Source organism: Salvelinus sp. IW2-2015, linkage group LG6.1 (assembly GCF_002910315.2).
Source record: "Salvelinus sp. IW2-2015 linkage group LG6.1, ASM291031v2, whole genome shotgun sequence".
Lineage (NCBI taxonomy): Eukaryota > Metazoa > Chordata > Actinopteri > Salmoniformes > Salmonidae > Salvelinus > Salvelinus sp. IW2-2015.
Window position 1 is genome coordinate 10,996,834 of NC_036845.1, and position 17,488 is coordinate 11,014,321.

A 17,488-nucleotide genomic window follows, 5' to 3' on the forward strand; every position below is an offset into this window, starting at 1 on the left:
CCACGTTCCTGCGGACACCTGAACGTCTTTGCTCTTAGCACAAGCTAATTAACATTTCTTCTTTTAGTCCCGCTTTGTAGACAACGCCGTGCACGACATGGCGGCTTTCGCTCCTCAAAGGACCTGTGGGCTCTCATTCTCTGTTTGGCCGAATGCTGAGTGAGGGACTGTTTTTTAGGTATGTTAAAACTTTCTTGCAAATGCTGCTCTTTGGCCCAGACGGCATGTCCTAGCCGCGTTGCCTCAGAGGCATGCGGCAGACCAGTTGGCTGGAGTGTTTTTTATTTTATGGACATTTACTTCAGATCTTCTCCCAATACAGTTTCTGCTGTTCCCTTACTTTGCTTTTCAAGATGTCCCACCGTTGTTCTTTCGCTGTAATTTCCTTAAGAATATGCAAAAGGTAATTGAGTCTATTATTTTAATGACTATTCTGTCTTACCGTATGCACCTCACTTCTGTCATATTGTTATGAAGTGCTTTTGTGAGGCTAGTTAAGGATCATATCACATCTACCTACCTTTTATTAATTGATAGTTTTTGGTCTAGTACCATCATTCATTTTCCCAGTTTTTTTCTTTACTGCCCAGTAATAGATTTCGATAGACAATTTTTTGTTCATCGCCATTTTTTTTTGCATTTTTCTGCTATTCTATAGTCCCTATCTCGGCAATCTGTGACAAGGAGGAAATACTCTAACATCAGAATGGTTTGTTTCATTGTTACTATAGCTTTTCCAGCTGTTTTCAACAGCCATAGTTGACCTCCAATCTTTTATCAATTTCGACGTTTTGGGGGCCCTGGATTTCTGAACGCCGTCGCCCTGTGCAAACTGGTCCTGGACTTCCTATGAGGTCCTCCTCATTGATTGTTGAATGGTAGGATAAACCCAATCACTCTCACTTTGCTGAATGCCTGTCACAGCAGGGGCCTTTTCCAGATAATGTGCCGTGTCTCTAGCTCCTCTCTGTACCCTGCCTGTTTTCACCCATTGACTGCATTTGATCCTTTATCTTGTTACGTTCCTCTCTTAAACTCCAATCATCAAGTTTGCAGATTGATCACTACCTTAAGTTTATGTAGGTTACCTGTATTTTCCTAAAAATTGCCGAGACACGCTAGCTTAGGAGTGAGGTGAGTTAGCCCCTGGCTGAGTGGTGCCCTTAGTAGAAATAATCCTATCTCCCTCTAATTTCATCAACAAAATACAATAGGTAGCTGATTCGGGGATTTTTCAGATATACAGCAGTTATGCGGAGGCACGCCCCTATCCACTGCGACTGGGACCTTACTGGTGAAGGTGGAAAGCTTCAAGTTCCTTGGGCGTTCACTATCATCTGACATATCTGAAATGGTCACCTCACACAGTACAGTTTTGGTTGAAGAAGGCAAACATAACAGTGTGGAATCTATTCAATTCCTTTTTTTATTGGAGGGCTGAAGAAATTCGCTTGGCCCCTAAGCAACCCTCACAAACTTTTTATTCAGATGGTGCAATAGGTCCGTGATGGGCTTTCAGTTGGTAGATGCATGGCGCTTCAACGTCCAGGGTTGTGGGTTCAATTTTCCCTACGGGTGACCAGTGATGAATATGTTATGATGTTCTTTTCCACTTGTGTATAGCTCTGGCTCTTGGATGTAAGAGCGTCTGCCAATTGACTGTAATTATGTAAAATGTAATACTTAAGAGCATCCTGTTTGGTTTTTGTTTATCACCGCCTAGCTACTGGCAACTGCATTTACGCGGCCTCTGCAACCCTGAGGGCTCTCCAGAGGGTGGTACGGGTCTGCCCAATGATCGAGCGGGGAGCACACTGCCTACAGCACCCAATTTTGTCAAGTGAAAGCCAAGAAGATCCTCAATAGACGCTCAGCCATGCCCGAACCACGGGCCTGTTCCACCCCGCTGCCATCAGATTGAACGCGAGCGGACAGTAACATTTTTACGGTTTGCATGCAAAGCTGGGACGCGAGACTACACTGCATTTATCTCATCTCAATACTGTATATACTGTATTATAGTTACTACTGTAGTTTCATCAATGCCGTCACTCCCGACATTGCTCATCCTACATAATTTTATGTATATTTCTTTTAATTCCATTCTTTTACTTCTTTAGATTTGTTTATTGTTGAGAAATTTTTTAGATACTACTGCACTGTTGGAGCTATGAACTACAAGCATTTTGCTAGCATTGCATGTTTCGCAGGGGACACTTTTAACAGGCCGTCGGGGGTGGTGGCTAAAAGTTTGTTCTGTATACGTCGGCTTCATTGATGAGCAAGTGCCTCATAGAGAGTTTCATGTCTAACACATACATGATGGTTCCATTAAGGTTTCTACTCGTTAATGGTTTGCTGCATTTTAGGTGTCCACAATGCATTGTGTGTCATCAGGCTGTGATAACTTGTGAGAGCGCCTTGTCTGGCCAATGGTCAAGTCATTTGTAATGTGCGGAGTGTATAGAGTCTGGATCTTTTGTTATAATCATCAGTATGAATGCAACTAGTCAGAGAGGTAAATTAGACATTGAGAGACTTAGGACTCCGGGCGTGGATCGGTGAGAAGACGATACTGCTGTTCAGGCGTAGTAGTGATTTCACAGCTCTAAAAAACATGATAGATAACGCGACAGGCTTGGCTTGGAGAGAGATTTGTCAGTGGTAAGAGCATGATGTTAGTTGTTCCATGGGGTTTTATTACTTGTTGGCAGCATGGTGGCACACAGGTGGTTATGCACCTCAGCGCTGACAACAGCAACAAGAGTCCTTTGCAGCTTAAAAAATCATTATCCAGACTGGCGAGTATTTGTTCAAAATTAAGATTGCTCATTGTTAAGTGGTGAAGACCGTCTAGGCATGAACCGTGGTGTGCTTTGGTTAGTTTGGGTTGGAGATAACCTGCCTCTGGCTCATCTTCGTCGTCCTTGCCTCGAATTCTGATATGTCCCATGTAACGACCTCTCCGACCTTGAGCAGCCTGTTCAACAAAGCAGCCTTGACACGGCTTTGAGGTCTGTCGTTTGTGTGTGGAGGGCTTGGAATGGCCCACTGAGTTTTATGGCAGAGAAAATCTGAGATGGCTGAGTACACACACACACACACACACAAAGAGCCATAACACAGAGTGGCTGTGAGAGCAGAGAACTATAATTAGGCCTCTACACGCTATTAAAAATCACACACATCAACGAGGGGTCAGGGAGTACCACCTGCAGAGCAGATCCACACGTGTTTATTATTGTGTATGTGTGTGTGTGCTTCACCAGCTATTCTGGTCATCCCCCTTTGGTGAACTGGGCTCAGGGTGGGAGGTCAGTAAAACACTGAAGGACAAGGCCACTCACACAATTACCTCGCCCTGTGTGTGTGAGTGTATGCACACGTATGGTGCGTGTGCATGTATGTGTGTGTCTTCTCTCACGCTTGYGAGTGGGTCTACGCCCATACTAAATATATCAAAAACCGCTCTTCTAGCTCTATAAAACATTATTCCAGCACGTCTACCCTTAGCAGAGACATACAGAGGAAACCAGCCCATACTAATAGCATTAATAGAACATGCTGTTACACAGGTTGAGCCCAAGGACAAAGCACAGAGGCTGGCAGGACAGAGCAGAGCAGTGCAGTGGTTCTTTGGGCCTGGGTTCTGGGTGGAGTTGGGCTGGAGTGTGGGCCAGATGCTGCTTAGAATGGCCTACGCTGTTTGTGAGTGTGTGTGGCCMGATTCTGACCCAAACCCAGCCTAGCCATTAGGGCGGTATTACTACAACACCGCTATTACAGCGCCTACAGTCATTCCATGGTCAGGAACTATTATGGGTGCTCACATTTAGAGCAAGGTCCTAAACACACTCATTTCAGATGAATACACTCACTCAGATGACAAGTGTGTACGGTGGTGTGTAGGAGCTGATTCCACAGGCTGTGCTGCTCCCTGGTGGTGGTGTGTGGTAGTGTAACCCTGGAGCAGGATCCTCTTGTCCTCTTATTTATAGGAACCTCATTGTAATCCACTCTCTCTCTCTCTCTCCCTACAATGACAGGAGAGGGACACGACTATACTGACAGTGTGTGTGTGTGAGAGAGAGAGAGACTCAGAGAGTAAGAAAGAGAAGGAGAGAAATGGAAAGGGAGGAGGGACAGAGAGAAAAAAGATGGCGCCGGAGGGTAGGGCTAACGTCTTATTGGCTCTTCACCAACCGTGCTATTTTGTTAGTTTTTTCGCATTGTTCGTACATAAATGTTTTGTACATAAAGCTGCTGCTACCGTCTCTTATGACCGAAAAGAGCTTCTGGACATCAGAACTGGGATTACTCACCTCAAATTGGACTAGGAGTTTTTCTTCAATGAGTCGGACGTGAGGGAAATACTACGGACAACCGACCAGGCCTAGATCCCCGTGATTTGCTGGAAAAGGAAACGTAGGTTTCGCGGAAAGAGATCAGGGTGCCTTGTGAGGATCAGGTGACGAGTGGCTAATCTGCCCTTGCCTTCCGTTCTGCTAGCTAACGTTCAATCGCTGGAAAATAAATGGGACGAACTGAAAGCACGTATATCCTACCAACGGGACATTAAAACCTGTAATATCTTACGTTTTACCGAGTCGTGGCTGAACRACGACATTAAGATCATACAGCTGGCGGGTTATACACTCCATCAGCAGGACAGAACAGCAGCCTCTGGTAAGACACGGGGCGAGGGCCTATGCATATTTGTAAACGATAGCTGGTGCACGATATCTAAAGAAGTCTCAGGGTTTTGCTCGCCTGAGGTAGAGTATCTCATGATAAGCTATCTGTATTTTTCGTACATACCCCCACAGACCAAGGCTGGCACTAAAACCGCACTCAATGAGCTGTATTCCGCCATAAACAAACAGGAAAACGCTCATCCAGAGGCAGCGCTCCTAGTGGCCGGGGACTTTAATGCAGGGAAACTTAAATTAGTTTTACCTCATTTCTATCAGCATGTTAAATGCGCAACCTGAGGGGGAAAAAATCTAGACCACCTTCACTCAACACACAGAGACGCGTACAAAGCTCTCCCTCGGCCTCCATTTGGCAAATCTTACCATAACTCTATCCTCCTGATTCCTGCTTACAAGCAAAAAATTAAAGCAGGAAGCACCAGTGACCACTATATGAAAGTGGTCAGATGAAGCAGATGCTAAACTACAGGACTGTTTTGCTAGCACAGAACAGAAAATGTTCCGGGATTCTTCCGATGGCATTGAGGAGTACACCACATCAGTCACTGGCTTTATCAATAAGTGCATCGAGGACGTCGTCTCCACAGTGACTGTACGTACATACCCCAACCAGAAGCCATGGATTACAGGCAACATCCGCACTGAGCTAAAGGGTAGAGCTGCCGCTTTCAAGGAGAGGGAATCTAACCCGGAAGCTTATAAGAAATCCTGCTATGCCCTCCGATGAACCATCAAACAGGCAAAGCGTCAATACAGGACTAAGATTGAATTGTACTACACCGGCTACGACGCTCATCGGATGTGGCAGGGCTTGCAAACTATTACAGACTACAAAGGGAAGCACAGCCGAGAGCTGCCCAGTGACACGAGCTAAATAACTTCTATACTCGCTTCGAGGCAAGTGACACTGAAACATGCATCATCAGCTGTTCCAGACGACTGTGTGATCATCCTCTCCGCAGCTGATGTGAGTAAGACCTTTAAACAGGTCAACATTCACATGGCCGCTGGGCCAGGCGGATTACCGGGATGTGTACTCCGAGCATGCGCTGACCAACTGGCAAGTGTCTTCACTGACATTTTCAACCTCTCCCTGTCTGAGTGTGTAATACCAACATGTTTCAAGCAGACCACCATAGTCCCTGTGCCCAAAAACACTAAGGTAACCTGCATAATGACTACCGACCCGTAGCACTCACGTCTGTAGCCATGAAATGCTTTGAAAGGCTGGTCATGGCTCACATCAACACCATTATCCCAGAAACCCTAGACCCGCTCCAATTTGCATACCGCACAAACAGATCCACAGATGATGCAATCTCTATTGCACTCCACACTGCGCTCTCTCACCTGGACAAAAGGAACACCTACAGTGGGGAGAACAAGTATTTGATACACTGCCGATTTTGCAGGTTTTCCTACTTACAAAGCATGTAGAGGTCTGCAATTTTTATCATAGGTACACTTCAACTGTGAGAGACGGAATCTAAAACAAAAATCCAGAAAATCACATTGTATGATTTTTAAGTACATGCTTTGTAAGTAGGAAAACCTGCAAAATCGGCAGTGTATCAAATAATCAAATGTTCTCCCCACTGTATGTGAGAAATACTTTCAGTGCCCTCAAAGCTCATCACTAAGCTAAGGATCCTGGGACTAAACACTACTCCCTCTGCAACTGGATCCTTGACATCCTGTCTGGCCACCCCCAGGTGGTAAGGGTAGGTAACAACACATCCGCCACGCTGATCCTCAACACAGGGGCCCCTCAGGGGTGCATGCTCAGTCCCCTCCTGTACTCCCTGTTCACTCATGACTGCACGGCCAGGCATGACTCCAACACCATTATTAAGTTTGTTGATGACACAAAAGAGTGATCACCGACAACAATGAGAGCCTATAGGGAGGAGGTCAGAGACCTGACCGTGTGGTGCAAAGACAACAAACTCTCCCTCAACGTGATCAAGACAAAGGAGATGATTGTAGACTAAAGGAAAAGGAGGACTGAGCACGCCCCCCTTCTCATTGACAGGGCTGTAGTGGAGCTTCAAGTTCCTTGGCATCCACATCGCCAACAAACTACATGGTCCAAGCACACCAGACAGTCGTGAAGACAAAACCTATTCCCCCTCTGGAGACTGAAAAGATTTGGCATGGGTTTTACAGCTGCACCATCGAGAGCATCCTGATAGATTGCATCACAGCCTGGTATGGCAACTGCTCGGCTTCCGACCGCAAGGCACTACAGAGGGTAGTGCGTACGGCCCAGTACATCACTGGGGCCGAGCATCCTGCCATCCAGGACATCTATACCAGGCGGTGTCAGAGGAAGGCCCTAAAAATTGTCAAAGACTCCAGCCACCCTAGTCATAGACTGTTCTCCTCTGCTACCGCACGGCAAGCGGTACCGGAGAGCCAAGTCTAGGTCCAAGAGGCTTCTAAACAGCTTCTACCCACAAGGCATAAGACTCCTGAATAGCTATTCAAATGGCTACCCAGATTATTTACATTGCCCCCCCATGCTGCTGCTACTCTCTGTTATTATCTATGCATAGCCACTTTAATAACTCTACCGACATGTACATAATTACCTCAATTACCTCGACACCGGTGCCCCCCGCACGTTGACACATTGTACCGGTAGCCCCTGTACAAAGCCCTGCTATTGTTATTTACTGCTGCTCTTTAATTATTTGTTATTCTTACTTTTTTAGGGATTTTCTTACAACTGCATTGTTGGTTAAGGGCTTGTGAGTAAGCACTGTATTCGGCACATGTGACAAATCAAATTTGATCTAATAGAGAAAGGATGTGAGAGAGAGAGAGAAGTGAATGGGAGTGTGTGTTTGTGTGTGTTTGCGCAAATGGAAACTGGCATGAATGAAGGAGTCCATAAAGCGCTGGAAGTCTATGAAACAAAGGAAGGTGAAGAAGAGTTCAGGGGTTAATGAGGAATGTTAGAATGCCAGGGGAGAGAGAGGGAGAGAGGATGGGGGGAAGAAATCATCCCTCAAGAGAAATATATGTATTTGGAAAAAAGGAGGGGAAAGCCCTCAACTCTGCAGCATCCAAGAAAAGCAACAACTCCCATCCTAAACATGTCCTCTATAACAGTAACCAACACAGCTCCAAGTCTCCTCACACACACGTGCACACACAAACCAGTGTTAAACTGAAGTCCTTTTAGACATGAGAAGGCCAATAATAGAACAAGGGATATATTGTTGAGGTGTGTGTGTGTGTGTTCCAGGGAGCACGTGTTTGGATAAGTGTGCTCTCCCATTAATGAATTGCCTGTTGTCTCTTGTCTGGGGCTTGGTCCAGATTTCAGCAGTGTGTTCCTGGCAGGCTAAAAAAGAGCTTCTGTGGTTGACCTGACACAACCTTTGAAGGACACACAGAACCTAACTTACTACACATACAAATACACCCACACGTGTGCACATGCATCCACACACCCATGCACACACTGATCCAGTCACTGCCATCCAAATAAACCTGCACCAGAACGCCAAGGGTTCCCCTCCACACAGAATGAATCAAATTCTACACTTATAGCTCTGTGGTCATTAGAAGTGAAAGGGCAGTGAATTAACCCCMAAAAATGAAAAAAGTGTGTGTGGTTTGTGACTAAACTGTCAATGCATATCTGTTACATGTGATGTGTTATCCGTGACCCCTCCGAAGGTTCCATCAGTCATGTTGCAGGCGGTCCTCTGGAGGTTGTGCTCATAGACCCGCTTGAGCTGGTACTGAACCCCATGCTCCACATTACCAGCAGTACCTACGGTAGAGAAAGAGAGAGAGACAGTAAAGCGAGGTAGAGAGAAATAGAGGGAGAGAGAGACCCTCCATATTAATATTTATTGTCACATATCATTGCTATGTCCTATGGTTAAATCTGCAGAGAGAGAACTAGACGAATGGGAGCAAACTGCCATAGTATCAAATCAAAATCAAATCAAATTTGTCACATGCTTCATAAACAACAGGTGTAAACTAACATTGAAATGCTTACTCACGGGCCCTTCCCAACAATGCAGAGAGAAAAATATAGAAAAAATAATAACACGAAGAATAAATACACAATGAGTAACGATAATTTGGCTACATACAGTACACGGAGTACCAGTAACGAGACAATTTGCAGGGGTACGAGTTATTTGAGGTAGATATGTACATATAGGTGGGGGTAGGCAACACGGTAAATAGTAAAAAGTTGCAGCAGCATATGTGATAAGTCAAAAGAGTTAGTGCAAAGAGGGTAATGCAGATAGTTAACCAAATAGCTACACGGACTATTTAGTAGTGTTATGGCTTGGGGGGTAAGAAGCTGTTCAGAGTCCTGTTGGTTCCAGACTTGGTGCATCGGTACCGCTTGCAGTGCAGTAGGTAGCAGAGAAAACAAACAGTCTGTGACTTGGTTGGCTGAAGGTCTTGGATGTCAAGGAGCTTGACCCCAATGATGTACTGGGTGGTTCTCACTACCTCTGTAGCGTCTTACGGTCGGATGCCAAGCAGTTGCTATACCAGGCGGTGATGCAGCCAGTCAAGATGCTCTCAATGGTGTAGCAATAGAACTTTTGGAGGATCTGAGGGCCCATGCCAAATCTTCACAGCCACCTGATGTGAAGAGGAGTTGTCATGCCTTCTTCACGACTGTGCTGGTGTGTCTGGACTAGAGGTCAACCGATTAATCGGAATGGCCGATTAATTAGGGCCGATTTCAAGTTTTCATAACAAATCGGTAATCGGGATTTTTGGACACCGATCATGGCCGATTACATTGCATTCCACGACGAGACTGCGTGGCAGGCTGACTACCTGTTATGCGAGTGCAGCAAGGAGCCAAGGTAAGGTGCTAGCTAGCATTAAACGTATCTTCTAAAAAACAATCAATCTTAACAATCACTAGTTAACTACACATGGTTGATGATATTACTACTTTATCTAGCTTGTCCTGCGTTGCATATAATCGATGCGGTGCCTGTTCATTAATCATTGAATCACAGCCTACTTCGCCAAACGGGTGATTTAACAGGCGCATTCGCGAAATAAGCACTGTCGTTGCACCAATGTGTACCTAACCATAAACATCAACGCCTTTCTTAAAATCAATACACAAGTATATATTTTTTAAACCTGCATATTTAGTTCATATTGCCTGCTAACATGAATTTCTTTTAACTAGGGAAATTGTGTCACTTCTCTTGCGTTCTGTGTAACAGAGTCAGGGTATATGCAGCAGTTTTGGCCGCCTGGCTCGTTGCGAACTGTGAAGACTATTTCTTCCTAAAAAAGATAGCTAACTTCGCCAAATGGGGGATGATTTAACAAAAGCTCATTTGCGAAAAAAGCATAATCGTTGCACGAAAGTACCTAACCATAAACACCAATGCCTTTCTTAAAATCAATACACAGAAGTATATATTTTTAAACCTGCATATTTAGTTAAAATAAATTCCTGTTAGAAGGCAATATTAAACTAGGGAAATTGTGTCACTTCTCTTGGGTTCATTGCACGCAGAGTCAGGGTATATGCTACAGTTTKGGCCGCCTGGCTTGTTGCGAACTAATTTGCCAGAATTTTACGTAATTATGACATAACATTGAAGGTTGTGCAATGTAACAGCAATATTTAGACTTATGGATGCCACCCGTTAGATAAAATTCGGAACGGTACCGTATTTCACTGAAAGAATAAACATTTTGTTTTCGAAATGATAGTTTCCGGATTTTTTATTTTTTTTGCTTTAAGCATTGCGCTGTTTATGACTTCAAGCCTATCAACTCCCGAGATTAGGCTGGTGTAACCGATGTGAAATAGCTAGCTAGTTAGCGGGGTGCGCGCTAATAGCGTTTCAAACGTCACTCGCTCTGAGACTTAGAGTAGTTGTTCCCCTTGCTCTGCAAGGGCCACGGCTTTTGTGGAGCGATCGGTAACGATGCTTCGTGGGTGGCTGTTGTCGATGTGTTCCTGGTTCGAGCCCAGGTAGAGGCGAGGCGAGGGACGGAAGCTATACTTGTTACACTGGCAATACTAAAGTGCCTATAAGAACATCCAATAGTCAAAGGTATATGAAATACAAATGGTATAGAGAGAAATAGTCCTATAATAACCTCAACCTAAAACTTCTTACCTGGGAATATTGAAGACTCATGTTAAAAGGAGCTTTCATATGTTCTCATGTTCTGAGCAAGGAACTTAAACGTTAGCTTTTTTACATGGCACATATTGCACTTTTACTTTCTTCTCCAACACTTTGTTTTTGTATTATTTAAACCAAATTGAACATGTTTCATTATTTATTTCAGGCTAAATTGATTTGATTGATGTATTATATTAAGTTAAAATAAAAGTGTTCATTCAGTATTGTTGTAACTGTCATTATTACAAATTWAAAAAAATATATATAAAAAATATAAAAGAAATTGGCCGATTAATCGGTATCGGCTTTTTTTTGTCCTCCAATAATCAGTATCGGTATCAGCGTTGAAAAATCATAATCGGTCGACCTCTAGTCTGGACCATGTTAATTCCTGTGGACACCGAGGAACTTAATGMYCTCGACACGCTCCACTACAGTCCCATTGATGTGGAAGTGGACGTGCGCAGCCCACTGTGTTCGATAGTCCAAGATCAGCTCCTTTGTCTTGCCGCCATTGAGGGAGAGGTTGTTGTCCTGACACCACACTGCCAGGTCACTGACCTCCTCTCTATAGGCGGTTTCATCGCTGTCGTTTATCAGGCCTACCACCGTCGTGTCGTCAGCAAACGTAATGGTGTTGGAGTTGTGCGTGGCCATGGGTGAACAGGGAGTACAGAAGGGGACTAAGCACGCACATCTGAAGAGCCCCATGTTGAGGGAAGGCGTGGCRGATGTGTTGTTGCCTACCCTCAGCAGTTGGGGACGGCAAATTAGGAAGTCCAGGATCCAGTTGCAGAGGGAGATGTTCAGTCCCGGGGTCCTGAGCTTAGTGATGAGCTTGGAAGGCACTATAGTGTTGAACTCTGAGTTCCTGTTGTCCAGGTGGGAGACGGCAGTGTGGAGTGCAATAGAGATTGCGTCATCTGTGAATCTGTTGGGGTGGTATGCAAATTGGAGTGGGTCTAGGGTTTCTGGGATAATGGTGTTGATGTGAGCCATGACCTTTCCAAGCATTTCATGGCTACAGATGTGATTGCTACGGGGACACAGTCATTTAGACAGGTTACCTTGGCATTCTTGGGTACAGGGACTATGGTGGTCTGCTTGAAACATGTAGGTATTACACACTCGGTCAGGGAAAGGTTGAAAATGTCAGTGAAAACACCCGACAGCTTGTCAGCACATGCTTTACGTACGCGTCCTGGTAATCTGTCTGACCCCGCGGCCTTATGAATGGTAACCTGTTTAAAGGTCCTACTCACATCGGCTACGGAGTGCCAGATCACACAGTTGTCCAGAACTGCTGCTGATCTTATGCATGGTTCAGTGTTGTTTGCCTCGAAGCGAGCATAGAAGGCATTTAGCTTGTCTGGTAGGCTCGTGCCACTGGGCAGCTCGCAGTTGGGTTTTCCCTTTGTAATCCGTGATAGTTTGCAAGCACTGCCACATCCGACGAGCATCACAGCCGGCGTAGTAGGATTCGATCTTAGTCCTGTATTGACGCATTGCTTGTTTGATTGATCGTCAGAGGTCGTAACGTGATTTCTTATACGTGTCCGGATTAGTGTCCCGCTCCTTGAAAGCGGCAGCCCTGGCCTTTAGCTCAGTGCGGATGTTGCTTGTAATCCATGACTTTTGGTTGGGATATGTACAGTACATACAGTCACTGTGGGGACGATGTGCTAAATGTGATAAACTCCTCAATGGTATCAGATGAATCCCGGAACATATTTCAGTCTGTAGTAGTCCACTAAATCAATGTGGTGTGGCATGCATATTACAGCCAATGTTGAAATGTGTGGTATTACTTGAGACGGAGTACACATACAGTTTTCTGGGGTGCAGCACAGCCAGATGAAGCAGATCTGAACACCTGCAGAGAAGTTCATTCAATTACTGCGAAGAACAGATGCCCAAAATCGCCAATGAAAACATACAGGACAATACTGACATAAGAGTATATCAGTATAGATATGAAGTATATCCTAATGGTAAAGGTTAGGATTGGGGGGTAGTCAAACCTGGCCCTAAATTTGTATTCTGGGGGCAACTGCTACTTCAAGCACAAGTTGTGAACGGATAAATATAATACAATATGCATAGGAAAAAGTGACAAATCTGTTTGATGTAAATCTATGGTTTAAACATGTGTTCTACAGCTTTGCGGAGGAGCACGTCTGTCGTCAACCCTGCTGTAATGTTTACGGAGGAAAAACAACTAAAAATGAAGCCTGGGTGATTTCTTCTTTACTCAAAACCACAGCGCCCACTGTCGATGAGAACACATTTCACCATCTCCCGCCCCACTGCTCTAGAGACAAAATTTACAATGTGTTTCTCTGTTTAGGGAACACTCAATGGTCATTCAAAATTCTAACCGAAACCAGCTTCCCCAAAACATACAGTAACATAAAATGTCAGCAAACAGATGAAGGAATCCTTTTGACTCATACATCCCTTTTGTGGGCGAAACTTTTGGAAAATGCCCGGTTTTTCCAGGAAGCCGGTCTCTCCAGGAGGTCCCTGTGCACCCAGGAATGGACCACCGTGATGACATATCCCAACATTTCAGTCCTCCCTCACCATTCCATTCCTCCCTTTCTCTCCATCTTTCTCCTCCTATCCCCCTCTTTCTCCTCTTACTTGAATAGTTTTGGCCATGGGGAGAGCAGAGGGGGCAATGGCGGTTTCAGTCTAGCACATGACATTTTTTTGTTCAAAATATTCGAGTATTTACTCAACCTGTATTTGGCAAGTTAAAGTGCTTGAGAACAAATGTCCTTTAACAACATCTTGAAATGGGACCCTGGGGTGTCTCCAGCTATGTGCTGGTAACTTGGTGGTTAGCCTAAAGTAGTGGAGCCAGCCAAGTTTGAGACTAGGTGGTTGATATAGTATGATAAATCACATGGAGAGAGCCGAACTCATGACATGGTGGTCAGGATTTACTGGAAGCAGATTAAGTCAAGAACAAAGTTGCAGTCAATGCCAAAGGTTCATGAACTCCATTGATGTATACTCAGTGGATAACCGAACGGCATGACAGCAAATACCTCTTGACTTTGTGGTACAGGGTCAGAAGTTCACGACAGGGTCAGCAAGGTCATGTGATCAGGAAAAACCCTTGGCCCTTGAAGCTAATGTGTGTTTAGGACTGGGTGGGAAGCAACAGGAAAAGCCATTGTCTCCCAACACATGACATCATCATTCCTGTGCAACTCAAGTCCTTCGGTGCAGTGATGTAGGAGAATGAGAGTAGAGAGTTCCATCCGTGACGTGGTACTTTAAGATTGTAAGTAGGGCTATGTTGAGTTAACGCCATGTTTGCCCATTTGATCTGCAATTCCAGGTCACACTTCTGAGTGCCAGAATACCAGAGAGGGGGAGGAGAAAGGGCATTATTAACACAATGACTGAGTGACCTTTATTTAACTAGTCACGTCAGTTAAGAACATATTCTTATTTACAATGACGGCCTAGACCAGCCAAACCCGGACGACGTTGGGCCAATTGTGCGCCGCCCTATGGGACTCCCAATCACGGCCGGTTGTGATACAGCCTGGATTGCTTAGTCAGTGATAGCATCATAAGCATACTATTTGAGCAGCAGGTGCGTGTAGCATACTATTTGAGCGGCAGGTGCGTGTAGCATACTATCTGAGCAGCAGGTGCGTGTAGCATACTATTTGAGCAGCAGGTGCGTGTAGCATACTATCTGAGCAGCAGGTGCGTGTAGCATACTATTTGAGCAGCAGGTGCGTGTAGCATACTATTTGAGCAGCAGGTGCGTATAGCATACTATTTGAGCAGAAGGTGCGTGTGACCTGGTACTTACGAGACAAACTTGCCCACTTCAACCTGGATGACGGGGTCTCTGAGCTGCACCACCAGTAGCTGGCTGTGGGCCGGGCTGGGCTCTCCAGGCTTGGCAGGGTGGGGGGAGAAGACCCGCAGCATGCCCATGTAGCTGCCCACCACTATCTTATCTACAGGAGAGAGGACATACACACTGTATACTTCCTCAGCTTAGACGTTGTGGTATGGTCTCATATTGCTCCCTTCGTTGTACAAAWCATTAAGAACACCTGTTCTTTCCATGACAGACTGACCAGGTGAATCCAGGTGAAAGCTATGATCCCTTTTTGATGTCACTTGTTAAATCCACTTCAAATCAGTGTAGATGAAGGGGAGGAGACAGTTTAAAGAAGGATTTTTAAGCCTTGACACAATTGAGACATGAATTGTGTATGTGTGAATGGGCAAGACAAAAGATTTAAGTGCCTTTGAACAGGGTATGGTAGTAGGTGCCAGGCACACAGGTTTGTGTCAAGAACTGCAACACTGCTGGGTTTTTCACACTCAACAGTTTCCTGTGTGTATCAAGAATAGTCCACCACCCAAAGGACCACCAGTCATCTTGACAACTCTGGGAAGCATTGGACTCAACATGGGCCAGCATCCCAGTGGAATGCTTTCGACACCTTGTCGAGTCCATGCCCGATGAATTGAGGCTGGTCTGAGGGCAAAGAGGGGGGTGCAACTCAATATTAGGAAGGTGTTCTTAATGTTTTGTACACTCAGTGTATGTGCTTTGTATYGAGAGGGCAAATGGTATGTTTTAAACATGGTAATAAAGATCCAGGAAGTCAGGTCAATCAGTAAGTCAATCAGACAATGAACAAATCTGATTTGTGCATGTAAATAAGACTTTGGTACCAGGGGCACTTTCACTCTCATTGTTTATTTTTTGGTCTAWTAKTGAACAGTGTCTTTGTAGTGCAGAGTGCRGTCAGACACACCACGACCCCACACCTTCTCACCATGTCYGCTGCCGCTGTTGTCCACATCGCCGACACACAGGCATCCCTGGTCAAACTCCTCCCCCTCGCCCAGCACCGCGGCCCACCAATCACGCACCTTGAACAGAGACATGCTACTGCAGAGGAGACAAACAGACAGACAGACACACACAGAGAGAAAAAGACAAACACTGAGGGTCATATCGCCGCTCTAGTGGACACCATAATACTGCTTGTCAGTCTTCCACACGKGACTGACACTCAACATAATGGACAGGTGAAAGCAATATGGCTGATACCTGCTGCTTGTCTATCCCACTTGGAACCAAATGAAGGATGAAACGATTGGAAGAGTTRGCTTTCATGTATTCCACCTAGTCTCCTATATGGCATGATCTTTCTAAGCCTACTTTAACTCACTCTAGGTGTAATGGGTGCCAGCCTTAGATTTGTAGTGCTTTATCAAGCTAGCRTGTGTGTGTCTGGTAATTCACTGATCATCTGCTTTTATTGCAGGGGATTAGCGCCTTACAGTAGACCTATATTAGGCTACATGCTGATGTTTCTTTGACTCCAGAACCCAGAGGGAGGTTTGGACAGTGGTCTGTGTGACACTGACCGTAACCCTGTTACACTACACAGTTGAGTCACATGATCAGGGATTGTATCAGGGCATGGGCCAAGCAGATTTCCTCATCGTCAACTGCTGAGCAGGTGGAATGGACAGCTAATCCATAGAGAGAATCACTTCTCCCCCCCCCCCCACACCAATAGCATATATAACCATTAAAATGATAGCCCTATTATTTCGATTTTGAAAGATAACACAAGTGGAATATATGCCTATAGCCTTATACCACCTGCCTACTTGACTATCACGGCCAAGACCTTCCAGCAGCCCCTTATCATCTACTTGACAGACAGCAAAGCACAGCCAACATTCTGCAATCAACCACATCATAATTCAATATTATCCAGGTGTGCCATGCATATCAGCAGAGCTCCGACTCCATTTCATTAGAGGTGAATAGAATGATTTCCACATAACTAGCTAGATCTAACCTTAGTATCTAGCTAGCAACATCAACATGCATAATCTGTTGATAAAACTAGCTAGCTAACGTTAGTAGGGGTTGCGGGCAAGCATTGTCCATGTGTTGAACAATTGTTAGAAACAGAACAAAAACAAACTAAACTGGACAACGTGCATGATTCTCTATAGGTAACAAGCAAGAGGTAGCAAGCTAGCCAGCCAGGAAACACCTCGAGCTAAGTTAGTTAACGTTAGCTGACTAATTAACGCTGGCTGTGCTTGTGCCTGTCTTGGAGGCTAACAAGCGTGTAGTTTCAACATTCCAGCGACATATGCAAATTCTAAACGTGCCTCTTTTACCTCTAACAAGACGAGCCTGTCTGTGGTTCGCAATTCAGATAAAAATCACATTTTGCGTGTGCCTCATCAACTTGCTTGAAGCCATCTCCCTGTTGTCATAGCAGTGACACTAACGATAGACTCGAGTACTTGCGCGCATGATCAGAAACGCACAAACTCACAGATTTATGGGAAACTGAGTTTTTATTCTACACAGACGTTCTTGTCTGGTGCACGAGACTACAGACGTTCAGGGTAAAAACGGAGGTTAAATTATCTCAATCTAATCACATGCGATTGCACATTAAAAATGTCACTCAACATTTTTTATAATGACCGTTAATTGCTTATATATATATATACATATATATATACACACACGTTTGATGCATATTTCTCGTGTTTTGTTTCTAGTTTTACATTATTGCATTGTTGGGTTTTGAGTTTGCAAGAAAG

General features: G+C 44.9%; 1 protein-coding gene across 2 annotated transcripts in view; it reads right to left on the reverse strand.

Moving 5' to 3' along the window:
* The window catches only part of LOC139022591 (protein PTHB1-like), a 135,350-nt gene extending 118,169 nt beyond the window's left edge, over positions 1 to 17,181 (reverse strand). Inside the window, exons 1-6 of one of the 2 annotated variants that reach the window (XM_070444000.1) lie at positions 17,054 to 17,181; positions 15,682 to 15,797; positions 14,697 to 14,847; positions 12,670 to 12,734; positions 7,376 to 8,496; positions 3,199 to 7,303 (exon numbers count right to left, since the gene is read on the reverse strand). In XM_070444000.1, the coding sequence (XP_070300101.1) occupies positions 8,351 to 8,496; positions 12,670 to 12,734; positions 14,697 to 14,847; positions 15,682 to 15,793 (474 nt within the window). In that variant the 5' untranslated portion in view covers positions 15,794 to 15,797; positions 17,054 to 17,181 and the 3' untranslated portion in view covers positions 3,199 to 7,303; positions 7,376 to 8,350. Of the gene's footprint in view, positions 1 to 3,198; positions 7,304 to 7,375; positions 8,497 to 12,669; positions 12,735 to 14,696; positions 14,848 to 15,681; positions 15,798 to 17,053 lie in introns of those variants that run through there. The other variant, XM_070443999.1, reaches the window with a different exon arrangement.
* Positions 17,182 to 17,488: the final 307 nt, after the last annotated feature.